This window comes from Sturnira hondurensis, unplaced genomic scaffold, assembly GCF_014824575.4.
Source record: "Sturnira hondurensis isolate 20B ecotype Veracruz unplaced genomic scaffold, ASM1482457v3 Scaffold0017436, whole genome shotgun sequence".
Lineage (NCBI taxonomy): Eukaryota > Metazoa > Chordata > Mammalia > Chiroptera > Phyllostomidae > Sturnira > Sturnira hondurensis.
The window spans coordinates 1,988,239-2,011,069 of NW_028090067.1; the positions used below are offsets into that span (position 1 = coordinate 1,988,239).

General features: G+C 51.4%; 1 protein-coding gene and 1 long non-coding RNA gene across 5 annotated transcripts in view; one reads left to right on the top strand and one right to left on the bottom strand.

Moving 5' to 3' along the window:
• The first annotated feature begins 1,210 nt into the window (after positions 1 to 1,210).
• On the top strand, positions 1,211 to 4,915 carry LOC119002169 (uncharacterized). The gene is made up of 3 exons (XR_005069700.1): positions 1,211 to 1,808; positions 3,681 to 3,791; positions 3,993 to 4,915. It is a non-coding gene; the product is annotated as an uncharacterized LOC119002169 (long non-coding RNA).
• Positions 4,916 to 7,634: 2,719 nt separating this feature from the next.
• Positions 7,635 to 22,831, bottom strand: part of CLSTN3 (calsyntenin 3) — a 31,213-nt gene continuing 16,016 nt past the window's right edge. For all 4 annotated transcript variants that reach the window (XM_037067920.1, XM_037067919.1, XM_037067918.1 and 1 more), the window contains exons 11-18: positions 22,296 to 22,453; positions 22,007 to 22,155; positions 17,151 to 17,377; positions 16,677 to 16,847; positions 15,710 to 15,855; positions 15,350 to 15,485; positions 8,879 to 9,081; positions 7,635 to 8,616 (exon numbers count right to left, since the gene is read on the bottom strand). In XM_037067920.1, the coding sequence (XP_036923815.1) occupies positions 8,476 to 8,616; positions 8,879 to 9,081; positions 15,350 to 15,485; positions 15,710 to 15,855; positions 16,677 to 16,847; positions 17,151 to 17,377; positions 22,007 to 22,155; positions 22,296 to 22,453 (1,331 nt within the window). In that variant the 3' untranslated portion in view covers positions 7,635 to 8,475. The remainder of the gene's footprint in view (positions 8,617 to 8,878; positions 9,082 to 15,349; positions 15,486 to 15,709; positions 15,856 to 16,676; positions 16,848 to 17,150; positions 17,378 to 22,006; positions 22,156 to 22,295; positions 22,454 to 22,831) is intronic.

A 22,831-nucleotide genomic window follows, 5' to 3' on the forward strand; every position in this document is an offset into this window, starting at 1 on the left:
CATTGGCTAATGTTCAGTCATGTGGCTGTCTTAATAGCAGAGAAGGCTGGGAAATGTCATTTAGCTTTAGACCCATGATGAACTGGACCAAGGTTTGGCGAGAAGCTGGTGATCTCTGTAACAGTCCACCCCACAGTCATCAGTATCAAGTTATGCCAGCGACTTTGAAATTAAACTCCGAAAAGATTTCTAGTCAAGAGGTTTGTGCAGCTGTTTCAGTCTTCCAATCTTCAATCTTTCAGTCATCAATTGTTCTGTCATGGCCTCTACTGCAGTTTTGAGGGGCCACCTCTCGGGTGTGTCCTGGACTAGAGTTTCCTTATAGTATCTCCTTTCTCCCCTGGGCCATGTCTCCTCCCTCTCAGACGTCTTTAGAACTCCCCTCTCCTTCCGATCCAACAACTGGTACCAGCTCCACAAACATCCATCACTGTGAGTGTTTTCCATTGTGTGGAAAAGACTATTTCCAGTTACCTGGGTTGAAAACTAGTGTTTACTAGTTTAGAAGTATAAAATCTGGTTTTGCTTTTGCTTTAAATTCAACTTACAAATCCTGCAATTCTATTTATAAATGTACTATTTTTTAAAAATTACTTGCACTTGTTCTTTGATTGATGTTCAGCTCAAACAGATTTAAATTTTCTTAACAATTCGTCTCATCTACAGACTTAGTAAAATCTCCATAATTGTTTTAGATCATATTCGTAGGCTTAATATATTTTATCTGTTTTTCCTCATACACTTCCATTGCCTGACAAGGTAAACTTAATATCCTCACATACAAAATCTTTCTTATAGTATAAGCAACTCTTATAAATCTAATTACTTAATTTACCATGATCAGATGTTTTATTTGTCTTAAGTGTTCTAATAATGTTTATAAGCTTGAGCCGTCTTATACCTTTCAACTAAAAATCACAACTAACATCAAGATACTTCAAGTTGAAAACACAAAGCTCAGTTTAACTTAAATTCACACAGATTCTTACACTTAACATCACAATATTATGATTTACTTCACTGTCTCTATACGAAATTTTATTCCTCCTCAGGAGAGCACTGTGGCCATCTCAGGAAGACTGGTGTTATTAGGTCAAAAAAAAAAAAAAAACACCACTGCTGTAATACAGTTAGTGGTCGGGTTGAAGAACAGAACAGGAGAGCCCAGGCCTGTGGGGCCATGTGCTGCTGAGGTAATGCTCACGGTGAACACACAGTGTTCTCCTGGTGGACTTAGCTCTACTGGCCGCAAGGTGGGGCTTTGAGCTGGGCCAGTTCGTAATTCACATGTGCGGGGCATCTTTCTCATTCCACCTTATCCCATCTCAGGCAGGTGGACTGCTACTGCACCCTGTCTCAGTCTCAGCAAACTTCCCCCGCCAGCAGTTCCTACAGTACTTCTGGATGTTTCTTGTTTTACCTGATGCTCTAGCCCTGCCAATGTTGTCCCTTTTCTAACCCTCTAATAAGAGTCGCTGGACCCACATAAATCTCTTTTTCCCTTTCATACCTGCCTGGCTTCTGAGACCTCACTTTCCTTCCCTATGTGTCTAGCCTGTCTTCAAAGACCATAAACCTTTCCTCCAATGAATCTATGTCTTCCTCCAGCTTAACCAGCCTTTTATTTTTTCTTCCAATTCCCACCTCTCTTATTCTAAGAGTAAGACCAAATCCTATGGTGTTGCTGCCGCTGCTGCTGTTGCTGTTTTTAAGCAATTGTTCGCTCTTCGAACAGGTGTGATTCTTAAGAGTCAGAATGTTTCAGACATGGGCCTTTCCAATTGCCCTCTGGAGCCTCTGGGTTTGCAGTAAGTTCAATTTTTTTTTTCTTAAAAGAAAATCCCCTATATAATAAGGGATTCCTCACTGCTTTTGAGCTCTTCATTGGGAAAAATATACCACCTTGGTAGCTAAAGCCACAGTCCGGGTCTCCCAAATTCAAAGTCACAAAGTCCTGTTCTGTTCACCAAGTCCACGTCCCGTGATCAGCTCACAAGGACAGTGAGGGGCTGACCAGGCACAGCACCCTTGGGCCTGCACAGAGCTCACACATGTGCTCAGAAATGCAGCTTAGCTCCTTGTAAGGTTTGAGGCTCAGTCTGAAAATTTAGCTGGAAAACACAGCAGTACAAAAAGTTATTCCATCCACCTGTTAACCTAAAAATAAAAAGCCAAAGTGAGAGGCAACGAGCATTTATTTGAGATCAAAAAGGAAGAGCTATTCGGGAAGTACTATGTCAGGCAGAAACCCAAATCGTGTTCCAATTGGGAGACAAAGGCAAGGGCTATTTTTGAGAAAGGGAAGGGGACCAATGACATTATTAGAAGGAAGGCATTTCTATTGGTACAGATAAACTGAACATCATGACACTAATTCCAAATATGTTTTTAATTTTCAGTCCAGTAGTCATAATATCTGCTTTCTTATCCTCTTGACAGTTATTTGGGTCGCTATGTTGCTTTAGCCTCGGCCCAAAGGTTCCTTGGCCCTGTTTTGACACTCCAAAGTTTTGAAGAGTAAGACGGGCCCAGCAAGTCACGTGGGATGGCAGCTCCAACTCCATTTTAAAGTGCCTTTTCCTGTTTATATTATTTTTCTAAAGTAAGGCCAATGCCTTACTTTAAAAGCTTTCGCAGCCAAGATTCTACCCATTTTGAGATGTAACCAAAAGACCACCTGTTTGGTGAACTAATCTCTCCTTTTGTGCTAACTGCAGCGCCAGGTCACCTTTGCCCATCTGGGTCAAGGTCACCCACAGAAGTCAGCACCCAAAAGGCTGTGAGCTCTTCTTTGCTAAGACCCTGGCAGCTCCTATTGCTAAAGCCCCCATCTATTAAAAAAATAACCCTGTGTCTGTTTAAAACAGCCTGGCACATACAAAAATAATCACTCTCCTATGGGCATTAGCTTCTGTAAGCTGCCAAGGAATTTTTAAAAAAACAGGTGTGTCTTACTCCAAAGCATGTGTTCAGAACCACCAACCACCCTGTGCTGCTGGAGCTTTGGATGGAAAGAACTTCAGGGATCCGGCCATCCCTAGAACATCGTGCTTTTAAAGACCCCATTTACTGTGACTAGGGATGGTTTTTGTCTCTCTCCCAGTAATTAATGATGATGGTAGCTGATGTGCAATATGCTGATTCTGAGTAATTTCAGGAAAAGTTCTTATTTAAGCGTCACTCAATCCTTTAAGGAGGCAATTCTCCTTTTAGGTGATGAAACAAAACTTAAAGAAGCTAAAGGCCGAGGACAAACACTAAGCTGCTGGGATTTGAATAGAGGCAGAGCTGACAGCAAAGCCCATGTCAACCTTGCCTCCCCACCATTTCACCTGGCAAGGCGGACCTCTGTGCCATAGGGTCTCCTCAAAGCACCAAGATAGCTCATCAAGAGTAGGGGCTTGAGGTAGAGGGTCCTTGGCCCCGGGATCTGTGAGGGGGCTGCTAAACTGTCAGGGGATAAGGGAGCATGAGCAGCTTAAGTCCACCTGGGGCTTTGACCAGTTGTCATCTGGAAGATGCATTACCCTCTCTTCACTGCGTCATGCCTTTCGGATTTGACACTCTAGCACCACAGAATGAAGGAAGACTACTCTTCCTTCAGGCCTAACTTAAAATTAGAAGTCTTCTCAAATATTGCTTTTGTCCACTAACACCCTCTCCCCTCACCCACTCCCCAGAGCCAGCCATACTACATCCCATGGAGGGGCCGCAGTATAATCCTCACTGTACCTGTTCAGGGGGAAAAGACGGCATCTAATGTGGAGATGGGAGTGGGCTGCCGACCTGAGGTGAGAACCTGGGAAATTTGGGTCAGGTCTTTGAGACTGGGTATTTGGGCCAGACATTCCCTTATCCTTGTGGATTAGAATCCTCACCCAGACATCTTGGGGCTCCTACTCCTGTCCTGACAAAGCCCCCTCCATCACATCCCAGAGTCTCCATCACCAGCTGTTGCTAAATTTAAACCCACATCTGTCCTTTTCCTCTAGGATGTAGGTATTTTAAGGGAGCGACGGCATGGTGCTACAGGAGATGCAGTGACACCAGCGCTGTGGAAATGATCGTGCCAGCCCCTCCTCTCTGTCTGCCAGATGTGCCTGCCTGCCGGGGACTAGGCCAAAGAATGCTGGGGGAGGAGAGGGCTCCCTGAAGGTGGGGCTCGGGAAACCATACCCACAGTGCACAGAGGTACGGAGTGGACACAAACTCATCCTCAGGCTCTGAAGCATCCCAGGCTCCAAGGGACTCACCAGATCAACATACAGTCCAGAGGAGCCCTGAACTATGATAAGTCTGGAGGGTCTAGGGGACACACTTTGGGGAACAAACAAGGACATTACCATCTGACGGGCATATGAGATCCTCCATAGCTCCTAGAACACTGGGAGCAGGAGTGTCCTTCTGTATCTACCCAACGAAATCCCCAGAGTGGGGGCTGGTGAGTGGGGAAATGGAGGTTTCCAAATTCCTGCTGATTGATGCATATACCCAAAGGCTGCAGGATGGAACAGAGACTCCTGAAGTGGGCAGAGCCCCCCTGCATTTACACAAAACCAGCGTGTGCGTCTGTGCCCACCAACCGGAAGGCACAAGGGCGAGTTTTCAGGCCTCTGGTCTGGTAACAGGAAGAAGGACACACTTTGCTCTTGAACCTGTGGATACCACATCTGCCTCTACAGCATGGCTTTCCCCAAGGGCACAGCTCTTCATCGTGCACCTTTTAAGAAGCTAATTAATTTTCACTGCAGAAAGGACTTCAGGGGAAAACATCCCTCCAGTGTAGAGGAAAAGAATGGAGTCGGGCCAGAGGAGATGTGCTGGCTATTTCAATTAAATGGGGATAAGTAACTTGGAAACACTGCCCGAGGGCTGCCACCTGGAGACTTTGCCGGCTTCTGTGAGGGAGGTTATTACAGAATAGCCTTCCAGGAGATCTTGAACAACAAAATAAAAACCCACTTGGACTCCTGCCTACTGTCCTTTCTCTTCATGATCAGAGCTGAGGCACCTTGCCTCACTCCTGATTCCTATTGTGTGGGGGGGTGTGTTTGAGAAAGAGAGAGAGGGATTGCGAGGGGTGGGCCAGAAAGCGGGGGCAGTGGTTTGGTGGCACAAAGGGTTCAAGATCTTCTCCAGGCCCCCTCCTGGCTCCTACTTACACCACCCCCCCCCCTGCCCGTGACCCCTCTGTGTGCCTGACTGCCATTTAGGGAGATGGCAGGAAACACACACTGGGGCCTGGGGTGTCACACATGAGGGACAGGAAAGGTTACACCTGCAAGATATAATCAGTGATCAGTGGCTCTGAAACTAGTGTAAAATGGTATGTTTCAGAAGAAACCCCACCCCAGAGACCTGGTCCAGAAAGACCACAAGTCGGGCCAAGGTCGGGCAGATGCTAAGAAGGACCACGCTGCCGTCTGCCATTCTACGCTGCAGATGTACATACACCAAGCGGGGATCAGAGTTCACGGCAAGCCCTTTCTCTCCCCCACATGCTCCTGAGAGCTGTTGCTTGAACTGGGTAGAGGTGAGTAAAGACCCAACACCTATGTCTCAGCCACAGTGTGGGGGCTCCAAGGACATGCATGGAAATAATAGGATGAACTTGGCTTCAGCTCCTCTACATGGGAAGCTGTCGTCTCTGAGACCAAGGTGGGTATGGACGAGGAGGGATGGCAAAGGGAAAGAAAATGGGGTGAACATACTGAAATTCCAGACCACAAACTCTCTCTCCCACCTCTCTGCCTATTGAACCATCGCCTGAGCCTCTGAGGGACTAAGGCTGAACAGGCAGAGCCGCCTCCCACGTGGTATTGCCACAGACATAGAAACATCAGCTTGTCATCCAGGCAGCCCCACCACAGGCTGCCGCAGGGCGTCGGCTTGGCCACCTCTGTCCTCTGTGCAGACATTCCCAGGCCAGAAGGCCACCAGAGCAGCTCCTCTCACCCCTTCTACCATAAGTCTCTCAGTGTGAGAGCCACACCTACCACCTCATTCATCATTTACAGAGCCCCTACCATGTGTCGGACCCTATACAATTTGCTGAGGACACAGTAAATCTGGTGATGGAGACAGACTTGCACCACATGTAGAAGGAAGTGCTGTGACGGAGGCATAAACCAGAGGGGCCAGAGCACAGAAGATTTCCTGGAAGAGGCAACACCGGAACTATTATTATTCAATAATAAGGAGAAGATTGCACACAAAGTAGGATAGAGAAGTAGAGAAGTGGAATATTGAAGTAGAACATATGCACACAAAGGGGAAAGAACATGGTGGACAGAGGGAACAGTATGTGCAAGGTGCAGAGGCAAGAAAGAGCAGGGTAAATTTGGAGAAGCACTAGTGGTTTGTGTGGCCAGAGCCCAGGTGTGCAGGGGTGGTGGCGGAGAGGGGTCAGGGAGAGAGGCCAGGCCTGACTCACCCAGGTTAAGGGGCCTCCCAAGGTGTCAGAACTTGACCCCGGCAGTGACAGAGAGATAGGGAAGGCTCTGAGGGTGGCATAACCAGAGTTGCACTTTAGAAAGGTCACTCAGCCCCAGAGTCAGGCTGGGGTGGAATAAGACACCAGAGGAAAGGAGAACAGGTAGGAGGCAAGTAGGAGGCCCTGGCAACAGACCAGGCTTATATTGAAAAGGTGCTGAGTCAAGAGAACAGCAGCAGTAGGGAAAAGGGAAAGAAAAAGACATACTGAGAGATTTTAAGGTGTAAAAATGACAGGGTTTCATCACCACTTGGCCATGAGGTTAAGAGAGAGGGAGAAATCTAGGCTGACACCCAGGTTTCTGGCTTAGGTAACTGGGCAAAAGGCAATAGGGAGCAGTAAGCAAGAACAGAGCAGAATTTGGGCAAAGGTTAAGTTTGCGGCACAAGGTGCCTGAGTAGACATACCAGTAGGTAGTTGTAAGTAGGGGTCAGGAAAGAGGGCTGGGCGGTAGAAACATAGGTGGCGGCATCCACACACAGCTGGTAGTTAAAGCCATGGGTAAGGATGGGGCACCCAGCAGAAGACTGGGCACTGGGTGGGGCACAGGATGGGCCCAGAAGCTCCACCTCCATCCCACCTCAGCTAACAGGACCCCCAGAGAACATTACTGATACTCAAAACCTCTCATCCTACAGAAAGGAATTAAGACTCGGACCCCTGGTACCTCCTAGGGCAGGGACAGCACAGCGAGGATGCTCCCACCACAGGTCCCTCTTCTAAAACAACCGCATCTGGTTCCTGCTCCTTGCTACCTAGGGAATGTGTCTCAGAGCCCATTCCCTCTTGTTACAAGCAGCAGGGCTGCCTGCCCTTACCTCCCGGACTCCCAGGCTAGGAGCCCACATGCTCCAGATGGAATCCCAAGAGATGGGGAGGGACTGACAGTGACCCCACAGAGCCCAGGCCCCTGCGGCCTCCCCTGAATTGCCTCCATTTTTCCAGGGAGAGCTGGGGGAAGACGGCATGAGAGCAGTCTGACCCTGACTGATTCCCTGCGGCCTGGCATCCTGTGCTGGCACCCAAGGCAGCCAGCCCTGCCGCCCCCCCTCGCCTCAACCCTGTTCAGAGACCCAAATAGGCCCCAAGACCCAAGGGCCTACATCCTACACGGTGCCCACACGGGATCATACAGGCAGAAGGCAGCTCACGCAGCTTTTTTTCTGGTTGTTTTATTTGAAAACCCTCAGGTGTGTCCCCTCCCTCACCACACCAGTCCCCTACCCCCACCCCAGGACATGACGATGCCACACGCACACACAAGGCTGTGAGCTGCACATGGAACACAGGGCTGTGCTCACGACAACATGAAAAAATATACATTATATATAGTACACCGGGGCCCCGACTCCCGCTCCCACCCCCACAGCCTAACCATGACCAGGTCATGTAGGAAGGGCAGGGGCTATAGGGCCGCAGGCAAGGACCGGAGGGGAAAGGGGACAACAAAGGAAGGAAAGTGGGCACGGTGAAGAAGCTGGGGTCCCCAGAGTGAGACGGGGAGGTGGGAGACCAGAAGAGAAGCAGGAAGGCCCCATGGCGGGGGGGTGGGGGGGGGGCTGAGGGAGGAAGGCCTCACGGAGAGGAGAGTAGGGAAGGGCAGAGGGTTCCTTCAATCCCACCCTTGGCCACTGCCATCACTACTGACGCCACCCACCCCCGTGATCAATATAGAGCCTGGCTGGTGCGGGGAGAGACAGAGACACGGGTGAGCCAGGAGAAGGCTGCTCTGGGGGGGGCAGGGAAGGCAGCCAACACCTTCCCCATTGGGGCTGTAAGAGCCCCGAGGCATGAGAGCAAGGTGGGTGGGGATTGGGGAGGGCAGACTCCAGTAGGACCCACAGGATTCTGAGATTCAAGGATGACTCGAGCTCTCTCCCTCTTGGTCTCTCTTCTCTCAGAATGTCCTTCTCTCCCTCCTGGGGGTGTCTCTGTCTCCCCAGGGCAGAATTCTTTCTCTGTTTTTGGGAGGGGTATGCGCCTTAGTAGCGGTGTGGGGGGGTCTCAATGATGCGTCTCTCGTCGCTGCTGGGTGAGTCAGCTGCCTCTGAGTCACTGCTGTCCTCATCTTCCTGCTGGCCACCTGCAGGCCCTGCAACACAGGCTTGCCGATTCTGGTAGGACTGGAGAGGCACAAGCGGAGAGGAGAGGAGCTCAGCAGCCTCACACACCCCAGATCCTCTCCTTTGGGGCCATATTCCCTCAATCTTCTTACCGACACCCCCCACCCCCCCTCCTCCCCCATTCAGACCTTTTTTCCTCCTGCTCACAAGCTCTTCCCAGAGCTTTTTTCCCAGGGCTTGGTCATCCCTTTGGGGTCTCTACTGTGTATGTTCCAGCTGAATCTTGACCCTTTAGACCTCCCCACTTGCCAGGGCCACTCACCTCCATGGGGTTCACAATAATGGTGAGAGCAGAGTCATCCCAGAAGAGGTCCGGGTCCTTGGGGTCACTGGAGGCTCCCGGGGGCCCGCCGGCCCCTGAGACACGGCGGTGAAGGGAGTGGATTCTCACCAGGCCCAGGATGACCATGAGCACCAGGAAGCCCACACACACGACGATGATGAGAGTCGCTGCACTGGGGACCACTGAGGGGAGAGCACACAGTGAGCAGACCGTGACCAGGCCCACCTAGGGGGACTCGGCACAGAGAGCAGGAAGGGGGGCCCTGGGCAGAGGGTGTCTCTTGAGTAAGACAAGATAGCATCTATGATGGCCCAGAAGAGCGGACTATCCTGTAGAAGCTGGAAGAAGAATAGAGCCCGGAAGAACCAGAGACCAGGAAAGAAGTGGGCAGCAGCCTCACTGCGCTAGCACCAAAAGAACAGAGAGACAGACGGAGGACAGGGTGCAAAAATGGGGGCAAGGGCAGGGGAAGAAAAAGGCTCCCAGCCCCCTGCTGTCAGGAGCACCCCTATTCTCAGCAGGCAGAGAGCAAGGTTTGCCCAGGTCATCCCTTTGGGACCCTGTGGCCTAGGAATGAGGTGCCTGGTGCCCTATGGGGTAAGGAGAGAGACAACCACATGGGCTTAACGCTGTGGGAGGAGAGAATGTCTAAGATGGGGGACGGGTCGAAGGGACAAGGAACAGCCCCTTCCCTTACCCACCTGGACTGAGCTCACTCCTGCTTGGTGCCACTTCCCTTCTCCTTACGGACTTCGGGCTCCTGGACCTCTGGGGCTTCTGCTCCTCCCGCTGAGGCACACCCCCTTTCCCTATGGCCCTGTCATGGCTCACTTTGAGGCCCAGGCTCAGTGGGGCACGGACCCTGAAGGGCAGTGACACACGGAAGGGCATGTGGACTCCCACACAGACCCCCGAGCTGATGGCGGAGAAGCAGATGTGCATGCACAGGAACAAGCCCAGGAAGAACGTTTGGGCACACAGCTGGCCGAAGGTCACCACACCCTGTGCCCGAGCCAGGACTCNACTGAGCTCACTCCTGCTTGGTGCCACTTCCCTTCTCCTTACGGACTTGGGGCTCCTGGACCTCTGGGGCTTCTGCTCCTCCCGCTGAGGCACACCCCCTTTCCCTATGGCCCTGTCATGGCTCACTTTGAGGCCCAGGCTCAGTGGGGCATGGACCCTGAAGGGCAGTGACACACGGAAGGGCATGTGGACTCCCACACAGACCCCCGAGCTGATGGCGGAGAAGCAGATGTGCATGCACAGGAACAAGCCCAGGAAGAACGTTTGGGCACACAGCTGGCCGAAGGTCACCACACCCTGTGCCCGAGCCAGGACTCTGCTGGCCCACACAGCTGCCTGCACCAGCCACCTGGCAGCCTGCTCCCATAGCAGGATCAATGGGACACGCCTGAGGGTCTCCAATAAGGCGGAGATGAGCCATAGGTGCAGTGTCACCCAGCTCCCTGCCAGCTGGGAGAGCCAGGCAACCCCCTGAAGGAAGAGGTAAACACCACCAATAAGGGCTGCGAGGGCCACAGAGCGAGCAGCAGTGAGCACAGTTCTGCCCCCCTCCTGCACACACACAAACAGCCCTCGAAGAAGCAGAAGGAGGCAACGCAGGAGAGCCTGCAGCCCCAGCGACAGCAGGTGCAGGTAGATAGCCCACACACGCACGCCCAGGCCCAGAGCCCTCACAGGCAGCTGGGCCACTACACCCCACATGGCACAGAGCAGCTCACCCAACCACAGAGGTTCTGTGATGCCCAGGCTCTGGGCAGGTCCACTGCTGAGGGTCTGTTACATGTATGCATCACACACACACATTATGTTCCAAGTTATAGATAATACCTCCCTGTCCTGAATGTACCCATAGCCTCTAAGACTCACATGCCAAGCGACAGAGCAGAGCGCAGAGAAGCACACAGCATGGAAGCCCCACACACCCAGCTGCAGTCCCCTCCTGCTGGCAGCCACTGCACGCACGCACGCTGCCACACACTCCACGGCCAACCAGGTGTGTGTGCAGAAGGCCCTGCCTGAGCAGGTGCACTAGCCTCACACCTCCCTGAGGCCTCCTTGATGTCCCTCTGCCAAGTTGGTTCCCGTCCTGACCTTACCCATAGCCCACTTGGGGCGCTCTCCAGCTAGAGCTGACAGCCCGGCAGGGCAGGGTTGGGCCTGGCTGGGTCAACATTTCTCAACTGCCTGGGGGTAGAGGACAAAGGAAGAAGGAGACAGAGATGACCTTTCTCTCCATCTGCAGAAAATAGGACCTCCCAAGCCTCCCAGTCAGAGAGTAAGATTGGGGTGGGGCGGGGCAGTGACCCTACCAGCAGGAGACCCCTGTAGCCGAGGCCAGGCTCTAGAAGGAGTGGAGACCTTCCCTCAGAGTGGAAGCCACAGCAGGAGAGCTTGTTCTGGGGCACAGTGTGAAGTCAAAGTTTCCGGTTTGTGCCTTAACGAAATGCATTTGTCCCTCTGAGCCCCTGGCTTGGAGAAGGAAAATTACAAGTTGATTGCCAGGACTAAGAAATGTCAAAAAGGAAGGGATGGAGGGAGGAAGAAAAGAAAAGAAAGAAAGGAAGGAAAAGAAAGGAAGGGAGGGAGGGAGGGAGGAAGAGAGGGAGGGAGGGAGGGAGGGGGAGACAGAGAGAGAGAGAAAGAAGAGGAAGGAAGGAAGGAAGGAAGGAAGGAAGGAAGGAAGGAAGGAAGGAAGGAAGGAAGGAAGGAAGGAAGACAGACCCTGGCTGGTGTGGCTCAGTGGATTGAGTGCCAGCCTGCAAACCAAAGGGTCACTGGTTGGATCCTCACTCAGGGCGCATGCCTGGGTTGCAGGCCAGGTCCCCAGCAGGAGGCGCATGAGAGGCAACCACACATTGAATTTTCTCTCCCTTTAGTCTCCCTACCTTCCCTTCTGTCTAAAAATAAATAAATAAAATCTTTTCTTAAAAAAGAAAGAAAGAACCACAGGAAAGACAAAATGTAGACACACTACCTGGGCTAACAAGCACAGTTAATTAGTTTAAAATGAACCAGAGAACCAGGGAGATGGGAGGACTTTCAAATTGGTTACAAACAAAAATCAAGAGTTTGAAAACTAAAATCAGCATTTCTTGCTGCATTAGATCTGAGCAGTTACTTCTGAGGGTGAACAACCTCCACTGTCAACATGAAGAGGTGTTTTAGCAAACAGCCCGTGCGAACTCCTGGTTTCAGCTGATGTTGAGCACACCGTGGACAGCCCTGTCCACAGCCCTGCATGGTGCTGTGTGAAGTCCCGCAGGACAGTCTTCCTGCCCTTGGTCCCAGGGCTTCTCCTAAAATCCTGCTGGACTCCTTTCAAACAACCTTCATAACTGCTCAGGTTTCCTTTTGCTTCAGCTACAAGGAAGCTCAGAGTCAAAATTCTGACCCCCACAGCAATCGCACAGCCTCTCGGTGTATGTAGTGTATGAACTGGCTTCACCTTAATCTTCTTTCATCTTGTCCTTTCCTCTGTACTTCCTAATTCATTTCCTGCCTTTATCTTATTACACTGTAGGTCTGTCTGCAAAGGCTTGTAGGAAACAAAGTAGAGAAATGGTTCAGAAACTGTGCTGCACACGGGAATCACCAAACGATCTTTGAACACCCCGATGCCCACCTCCCACCCACTGACACGCTGATTTAACTGGTCTGGAGTGTAACTTAGGCACTAAACGTTTCTGCAGCTCCCCAGGTGATCCTACTGTGCATCAAAACTCTGGATGACTAGATAAATTTTGTCTTCCTCATTTTGCCTCACCCTTCTCAGACAACCTCATTCTCCCTTACCATATTACCCTAAACCACCCACCCACCCCCAATTTTCAAAGTTTCATTCTCTCTCATGGCCACACAAAGTCCCTTCTATCCTTCACTGTCCAAGTTCACACTCTACATGCACCACAAAACATTCCCTGACTGCCACACTTCACACCGATTTCTGTATTATGATCTACTTAGGAGCTTCAGAGAAATCCACCTCCCGTCCCATTGGAGGAAATGGTATCTCTTACCGCTTCTGCATGGCTAGAGGAATTTGAAATTGCAAAGCCATAGTCCTGTACACCACCCCAGGGGTTGGGAGGGGTAGGGGAAGGACTACTTTGAGGAGGCAGATGTCCAGGTTTTATGAAGCGGATCTCCTGGTAAGCCCAGGAGATGCCAATCACTAATGACCCTGGGCGAACTATGAACTCTGCACAATACTCAGGCCAAAATAAGGGGAAACACAAAGTCAGGTGACTGCTCTCGACTGGGATCTCAGAGCAAGCCTGGCTGGCCTGGACACCAGCTCAGAACAGCGTATGAGGTGAAATGAGGGCAATGTCTACATACCCTGGAGCACCCCGAGGCAGCTGGGCAGATAAGGGTGAGGCGAGGAAGCTCTGGGGCAGTTAGAATGGGAAATCCCTCCCCTGGGACCTCACACCAGGGAAAACAAAGACTGACAATCTCAACACGCCCAGCAACAGTGCCAGCCGGCAGCTACCTTGAGCCTAACCTGGGTAGCAGGACCTAGTACCCAACCCAGAGAAGGTTGAGTGGGCCAATCCCCAGGGAAAGACCTGGAGAAAGAGCTAAGGAATCGTGAGGAAAAAAGAGGTTGGCTCTGAGAGTCTATTTAACAAAAACAGGTTCAGTTTGCTTCCTTGTCCCTGCCAACTAAAGAGCCGGTGAAGCTTCTCGAAACCTTTGCAACCTGGTTATGCCTTGTACTCCCTCCTCACCCCTACCTCTGTCCATCTGCTCTGCCATAGTGCGTCACAATAAAACACAAAAAGGCTTCTGCCGAAGAAAGAAGAGCGCCAGTCCCAGGGAAAAGGAAACCCAAAGGACAGTGTGGTAGTGGCCACTGCCCAAAGACAGGAAGCCAAGACTGCGCAAGGCCCTGGGAAGCCCCCAGAACTCCCCCAAACTGGGTGCAACGATAAAGTAGTGAGGCTAACGGTAGTTTTTTTACACCATTAGACATAAGCAGAGAGGGTATTTGGGGCAATGGTTAGTGCGCAGGCTCTGGAATTCTGCGGCCTGGATTTGAATCCTGGCTCTGGCACTTCCTAGCTGTGGGGTCTTAGGTCAGGTGCTTAACCCCTCTGGCTCCCCTTTCCCTGCCTTTAAAGGAGATAATTCTAGTACCTAGAATTCCATTTGTTGTTTGTCATGACTAAATGAGCTAATACGCGTAGAAGCCCGTGAGCATGGCGCCTGGTGCACGTTGATGTGTTCGCTGTTCTTATCATTCTGCCGTCAACATGAGCGCCGCACCTTCGGGGCAGTGTCCCGGGACCGTGTGCTTCGCCAAGAGAGCAGCGCCCGTGGAACTCCTTAGGGAACTGCCTTCAGGGCCTGTGATACAGCTTTTGACTTTTTTCAAAAGTGACAAATCTGTGCCCTTTGAGAGTGGGTTTCATGTTTAAAAATGTAGAATGACACCCAGCTCCAACTCCGACAGAAGTGGGTGCTGATGTTTGGTGGTACTGAACTGGGCCCAAAGCAAGGCGTGTCCAAAAACTTAAAATAAAATAAATGCAGTTCGTAAATTGGCTGTGAAAGCACTCTGAAAAGGGATTCTAAAAGTCATTTTAGCAACATCAGAATGATTTTGATTTTGCAGTTTTTAATAATGTGGGAGATGACTAATTTTATAATATTTGGTATAAAACTCAGGTTACAAAATAGCTGGACCCCAACTTTGTAAAAAGAAAAAAGTAGGTGTAGAAAAAGACTGTCACATCATACACCATATTAAAAATGGTTTTCCCTCTGTGACAGAGTTACGGCTGTTTTTTCTTCTTTATACTTGTAATTTCTAGCTTTTCTACAAAAACTCTTAAACTGGGAATTAAAATACTGCCTCCCTGAGGAAAAGCCATGGCCAAGGAACGAGGTCACTTTGAAGGGCAGCATTCCACCTGGATACTTGCGTTTTTGCATATTTTGTTTTAGAAATAGTCTATGACTTTGAAAATAGCACATAATTACATGTGCAACAGCACTGACCTTCCCCTTGAAGGTAAGGACTATATCTATCCTAAAATTCTTTTCTATTCCTAATAGTACTTTAGGGCAGTGCTAACACATAATAGGTGCTTAATGAACACTTGAGAAGGTCCAGGGCTAATTTGATATCGTCGAGGGAGAGCCGCAGGGACAACAAAGGCTTGGCCTCCACCCCCACTGCCTTCGTGATTCCGAGCCCGGTGCCCCCACAGCCCGGTGCCCCCACAGCGATGCAAGGCTCATGTCCTTCACAGGGAGAGAGAGTGATCTGGGGGACAAAGGCACTGGAACACACCATCAGGCATCACAAGGGGACAGAACCCACTGCACCACCCCGTTCGCCCCACCCACGGATAGAGGGGAAGGATGCCTGTGCCCAGCCCAGTACCCTGCCACCCACCCACCCCACACAGCTTTACGTACTGGAGTTTCGGTGGGAGCTGGCCAAGCTGTGTCCAGCCATCTCAGGAGGTGGCTGGTGACCACGGTGCAGGAACTGCTGGGAGCTGAGCACGTGGCTAGGGTGGGCAACGCGGTTCATGCTGTGCAGGACGTTGACCTGGAGAGGAGGGGCTTGGTGGGCATGCACTCCTCCCCAGCTCCACCTCCCTCAAACCATCTCGCAGCCCCTGCCCCCACGGGTGCTGCTTCCCACCCACCACCGAGTCCGGGCGTCCTCCCTGCTACAGTTTCCATTCCCACCACCTACGGGCTTCAGTCCACTCCACCCTGGTACCTCCACAGAGGCCGGTAGCCGTGGAAGGAAAGAAACTCTCTGAGTACCTCCACAATGAATTCATTGCTGGAGTAACGGCCATTCATTTCTGAGCAGGAAAGCCGGAACTTCCTGGCGTAGAGGGCAGCTCCAGGGCGCAGCCGATAGTGAGCCTGCCTCAGGATATCTTCATACACAGTGATGCTCTCCACCCCTGGAAGAGGAGGAAGCAGCTCAGTGCAGGAGCCAGCGAAGAGGCCCAGGCCGCATGCTCTCTCTGACTCCCACCAGCCGGCAGTGGGTTAGACCTGCCCTCCAAGAGGGGTGGTGCCCCAGCTCTCGGAGGACGAGGTGCTCCCTTCCACCCCCGACCTGGCTCCTGGCTCCGACTGGGACAGGCTGCATTTCCTGCTCCACCCTTCTCTAACAGCTGGGGGGTTTTGAGTAAGGATGGGGAGAAGGAAAGCAGGACACTCTGCACACGTGAGGGAGTTGACAAGCAGCAGAGTAACAGAGAGAGGAGGGAATACAAAAGTCCCGAGGGAGGCCCTTGAAAGGAATGGAAATAGGAGGGAATGGTTGGGCCCATCAGCTCTCATCCTCCCTTACGAAGGGTCCTTTGGAGAAAAGCAGGCTTCCTTTGGAAGTTCTCAAAGGACCACCACTAGTTAGACGACCTCCTAACGGAAAGCTACCCTGTGTACGTGAGATCAGTGAGACGGAAGACGGACAGGATGGCTGGTATCAAACAGTTAGAGGATTAGGAAGCTAGTCAGAGAGGGCTCAGCCACAGGAGGAGTGGAGGTGAGCCAGGCTGCAGGGAGAAGTGGGGAGAAAGGACCATTTGGAGACTAAGCCCCAGCACATCTCCTCTAGGGGCAATCTGGAAGCCAAAGGGTCTTCCAGGCTGGGAAAGTACAGTGTCACAGGGCCACGTTCCTGGGTCTGGAAGGGGGACCCTCTGGATCTCCCAGTACTCGATCACGGGGAGAAGCGCACACAGAAAAAGGTGGCAGGCTCTCAGGCCCCACTGACCGGCAATGGTGAGGTAGGCAGACGTGTTGGTGAGCTCCAGCCCTCGCTGCTGCAAGGACGCCATGTCCAAGAGCAGGCTTTCCCGTTCCGGGTCCATGTCATCCCCCACCAGAGAAATCTCACAGCCATCCAGGTTGTGCACGATCTCGTCTGACATGCGTGTGTCTGTCACTGGGTTGGAGAGAGTCAGGATCTGGGTCAGAGCTGGAGGCCCACCTCATGGCCACTCTTCCTCCCCTCGCAGGGTCATTCCTGAGAGCAGTTACCATCACTGTCAGGAACACCATTCCCCAACAGGTTCTGTACACCTGTGGGCCTCCTCCTGGCTCTTCTGCTTAATAGTGAGTGGTTCTAGGCAAGCAAATGCAGGATGGAGTTGCTCCCTCACAGCCAGCCCCAGACTCCTCTCCCCCACTCTGGTTCTGCGCAGAGACCCCTTCTCTGGGTGCTATCACTCCCCGGGGTCATCCTTACCTGTGCCCTGCCAACTCTCATCCTTTTTGGCCTCCACCTGGTGAGAAATGGAGCAAGTGATCTGAAGATCCGGGAACAAAGCAACCCCCTCGGTTCCCTCAAAGTCCATGGCTGGGCGGGCAAAGTGAGCAGTGCCACTCAACAGGATCTGGGGGGCATCGGGCTGGAGGACCACCACGTAGCCCTCCACTTCGGGGATGGAGACGCAGGATTCTTCACTGAAGCACCTACAGGAGAAATGGGGAGAGGCAGCTTGTGACCCCCAGATGCCCTCCCTTTTAATCTACATTCCACTTCATCGCCCTGGGCCTCCACCTCTACACAGGGCATCCCGTGCAGGGAGGGGGAGGGAAGGAAAGGGGGATAATGACCCTGCACCTTCACCACCAACACACCCCCAGAGCGAAGCTGGAGGGGGAGATTCCACCTCCTGGGAGGACACCACTGCAGGAAAGATCAGGGACAGAAGGCAAACCTGACCTAAGGGGGTGACCACATCACCAATGCCGCACCCCAAGATTATGGAATATCTATCAAACTGTCTTTTACAAGCTGAGCTTAAAAAACGTATATACATACATACACAATTCTTTATCGGGGGGTTAAGTGTATCTATTCCATAGTACAATATCTGGCAGATAGGTACCCCCAAATATTCAACAACAAAAGGGGGTGGGGACCTATCAAAAGATGTCCTCTTCCCTGGTGAACCTTCCATTCACTCCCTTTCAACCCCAGCATAACACACTTTGGGAGGTGAACTAATCTGACTATCTCGAACCTCCATCCACCTTCCCGGAAGCCTCACTGATCTTGGCACCAATACAAACTCTCCCCCCAAAACTCAACCAGGCTGAACCAACCAACAGCACAGCAGCTCAGGAACACACTTCCGGGATCCCCTTTAACCCCATCCTATGTTCACCAATAATAATTCTCACGGTACATGCTGGTTTATGAAGCATTTTACTCATATTCCTTCATTTTATTTCAATGCCGTAGAGCAGGGATAAGAAAGCAAAGTTTTAGGTCAAGCGTCTCGGCCTCATAAGAAATATGCGTCCTAGTCAAAGCTTAAACCCATTCTTCTCATTCCAAGTCCACGATCTTTCCACTAAACCACAGCCACCATGTGGGTTTGCACCAACCAAATTTATCTATGAAGAAGTGTCCCCTTGAACAGGCAGTCTTCAGAAGGAAGCTGCTGATTCAGGGGCGGGGGTGTGGTCCACATGCTTGTACTAACTGCACTGACTTTGCTGAGAGGACCATTACTGGTGCACCTCACTCTGCCAGGCCTGACTGCTGCAGCCAAAAGAGAGAAGGGTAGCCTCAGCGGACAAGATAAACTCAGAGCCCCTGAAGTGACCGAGGCCCACAGCTTACCAAGCTTCTGCACCCCAAGGAGTGGGGATGAAGGCAGCCTGCAGGGTCATGCAGAGGGGCCCAGATCAAAGCCTCTTGGAAAACAGCCCCCCCACCCCGACCCTGGCAGCACAGGTTCCAACAGACATCCCCAAAGGGGCACAAAGGGGAACAGGAGGCTGGCCCCAACCCAAGGCTCCAACAATCCGGTTGAGAGATTAGATCTGGCACACAAACCTTAAAACAAGGGCAAGCATGGTCACCATCATGTGACAGGAACAAAAACCCAAGTCAGCAAGGGAGAGATTTTTCCTGGCTGTGATGGGAATGGGGCATTTGGCAAGAGAGGGTAGGAACCATCAAGAAAGCAGCAGCCATGCTGTCCCTCTCAGGAGCACGTCCACACCTTCCTTCCCTCTCTCCTTCCCCCACGGGCTTGCGTCTCCTAAACTCTAAGGGACCCCCCATGACTTGCAAGCAGGAAAGCAATGGGCAGTGGCAGTTCATCCCAGGCTAACCCTGGAACCTGTCTCCAAGAACTCTTTTCTCAACTTTTCACTGAGCCAAGGCAGCCCCGCCTCAGCTCCCTCTCCTGTTGCTTCTTCTATCCTAGGCCCCTCCTTGTCTCACCGTCCCCAGCTTTAATAAATGTCCTCTCAAAATCAAAAAAAGAAAAGTAGCAGGTGAGCTAGCCTTTCAAGGAAGGAGGACTTCACAGAAGGTAAGGAGTATATCCAGGGGGGCAGAGAAACATAAGGCAGCAAAGGCCAGAGCCAGATGGCTGAGGGCTCTGAGTGCAGCTTTCATCAACGGGCAAGATAAAGCCATGAACGCCCTCTTCATCAGAGACGTGTGGGGATGGAAAGTCTCATTTAAGATCACTAGCCTCAGGGCAGAGGGTGAACCAAAGTTAGACCACCAGAGATGAGTCAACTAGTCAGGAGACTCTTGTAACAGGTTAGGTGAAAGGGAGTAAGAGTCTGGGCTGGAGTCACAACTGCAGAAATGGACAAAGAAGAGACAGATTCCAGACGGCCAGGGCAAAGGTAGGATCTGGGTGCCCTGGCAGCTGATGGAGGAAAAAGACAGGGGAATCCAAGACGACTCAGAAGCTTCAAGGCGGGATGATGGGCAAGGACAGAGACATCATCACAGAACTAGAGAACTCAGGTGGAAGGGGCTAGTCTGGGCACTGAAGTTCATTATTTCAGCTTTACCTCCTTTGGGGGCAGAAGGGATGCCAAAAGAACTTCTAGGTAGAGGTTATAGCAAGCTGGTAAAAATTCGAGATCTATGGGGGAAAAAAAAGCAAAGCTAGAGGAAAAGATGAGTTAATGCCACAAGTCAATGGGCAAGAAAGATTAAAAACAAAACCCTCAGGGAATTCCTTCACTGACGGAATAGTTGCATAAACCTGGCTTTAAATGGACAGAGGCCCAAGAACTAAACATTGGAAATTAAGGAGGCCACATGGGTGAGGACGGGGGTTGCTCATCAGAGAAAGGGAGGCATCTGTCTCTCCCAGTCTCACTCACTCACAACTGCACACGCGCACGCGCAGGCAGCCTCTATGTTTTCTCCCACAACCTCAGGGAAGTATGGGGGCAGCGCTACCCAACCACGTGGAAGCCCTAGGAATGGGGAAATGCGAGCTCTCCCCTTCTCGCCCTCAGAAAGAACACAAGGCCCCTTTTCTGTACTAAAGGACCAAAGTCACTTCCCAGGCCCTGCGGAAGCCTCTTCCCTGGCCACAAAAGAGGTAGGAGGGTTTCAGATGAGCCCATCAACAAAGAGGACATCACCTCCTCCCCCCTGGAATGACTCCTGCAGAGCTCGACCCGAAGCTAAAAGACAGAGCCCTTCGTTCTGACTTGGTCCTTGGAAGACTGAGGGGAATTAAGTCCTTTTTGTAAAGTTATTTGTTTTTAGAGAGATGAGGAGGGAAGGAGAAAGAGAGAGAAACATCAATGTGTGGTTGCCTCTCGTGCGCCCCCTCCTGGAGACCTGGCCTGAAACCCAGGCATGTGCCCTGACTGGGAATCGAACCAGTGACCCTCAATCACAGGCCCTCGATCAGTCCACTGATCCACACATTCCAGGGGGTTAAGCCCTTCTTAACTGGATGACAGCTCTCTAACAACTAGAGTTCTGACAGAACACCAGAGGACACATCCTCAGCTCTGATCTGTGCCCACATGACTTCATTTACCTGGGGCCTTCAGCTCCACACACTGAGACCACACCAGGAACCAGCAGCCCAGTTGCCAAAAGCCCTTGTCCTGTCATCCATGCTCTTATTGCAAAGCCTGATGTTCACACCCAGTCACTATCTAGGGCCCAGAGCCCTCTCTTCCCTAAACCCACTCCTCTCAGGATCTGGACATAAATAATCAGAGGTATTTATCTTCATACCGCTTATGGAGAAACTGAGGCAGAGTAAGAGAGAAGGGATTCTTCCTCAATACTGACTCCTGCATTCTATAATCTACCCACTAGATGGCAGTATCTCCTAAAACTGCCTCATAAACCGTAATGAGGGGTGAAAATCCCTTTATAATAAAAGCCAACATTTGCAGAACAGGCACTCTGCCAGGCATTTGATCTGGATTATATCATTTAGTTATCATAACAATTCTATGAGTTAGATTCTATTGTTATTACCACTTTATAGCATTTGCACAATGCAAAAAAGCTAGTAATAGATTCTATGTCTGTAACTATTAAGCTTTCATTACCTCTCAATTACTCTATATTTTTAAACACCAAATATACATAAACCTTGAAGTAATGTGTAATTTTTTCTTTTAAACCATTCAAAATCATTCACTTAGAATTCAAAGATCAGTACATTTTTTTCTGTGAAAGGCCAGACAGTAAATATTTTCAGCTTTTTGGCCATAGTCTCCATCCCAGCTACTCATCCCTGCCATCACGGGGGAAAAGCAGCCATAAGCAGTGTGCAAAAGGACAGGCATGGCTGTGTTCTAATAAAACTTTATTTACAAAAACAGGCCGCAGGCCAGATTTGAGCCCCAAGGCCATAGGCTGCCAATCCTGGGACTTAGATTGTCCAATTTGGCCTTGCAAGACCTTGATGAACCAAGATTAAAATAGGCAAAGCAACAAGAACTATTTGCCCAGCCTCTTCCAGGCAATAAATATTGAGTCACAATTAACGTCAGCTCTCCCAGCTCCCAGTCCAGTCAGTACCTCTGCTGTCCCACTTTATATACCAGCACAGAGGCACAGAGAAGACTAAAACCCCCAAACCCTGGAAGTGTGGCTCAGTGGGAAGAGTAATGAACCACTTGTTGGGAAATCAGTCTACCAGGCTATGTCAACTGGGCAGGTCACATGTCCTCTCCGGGGACCCAATCTCCCCACCCTTTAAGTGAGGGAGCTGTGCCCAGCTGAAGGTGGCACTCGGACAGCCAGAGAGTTCGGACAGTCTGGCTCTGCTCTGTGATTTGCCCGCCCCACCCCACACTCACTTGACGGCAGTGGTGAGGCGCAGGGGCCTGACGCCGGGCGTGGCAAAGCGCAGAGTGTTCATGTAAGCCACATGCTGCAGGGCATGGTTGAAGGTCTCCACATCGTCCCCCTCCAGGGTGAGCAGGGACTGCGAGGGGTTCACGTGGACCTGGGCCCCAGACACAGACACAGCTGAGAGCGGGCCCAGGAGGCAGGAGAGGAAGGGAGCAGAGGTAGAGGGGTAGGACAAGGGCAGGGGACAGGGGGCATGCCTCCCCTAGAAGGACAGGGCTGGAGGAGGGGCTATACCTTCATGCCTTTGCCCAGGCTCTCGAAATCCCTATAGTCCAGCCCCTCCCGACATGCATAGAGGCACTCGATGACCTCGCGGCTCTCCAGGCGGCCTGAGCGCACGCTGAAACCAGCCAGGTAGCCATGGAAGTAGTGGTGAATCTGCAAGGGGTCTCCTAGGGCAGGAACACAGGGGTGGACGGGGGGTGAGAACAAAGCAGGAAAAGGAAAGGGACTGAGAGAAAGGAAAAGAGAGAAAGAACAGAAGGCTTGAGAAAGAAAATGAAAAGGAGAACCAGGGAAACTAAGAGAAGGAAAGAAGAAAGAGAGAAGTGAGGCTAAGTGCGAGATTGGAGAAGGCAAAGGGAAGACAGAATAAAACCAGTGGAGAAGGGTAAAAAATAGAAGCATCGGACATGAGGAAAGTTTCCCAAACAGGGAGAAAGGGAAAAGGGAAAAGGCAAGACCAAGGGAGGAAAGAGGAAACACAACGAGGAACAGGAGGAGACTGCAAGTGGGGGCGTCTTCAGTGGCATGCAAGGGGACCGGGGTGA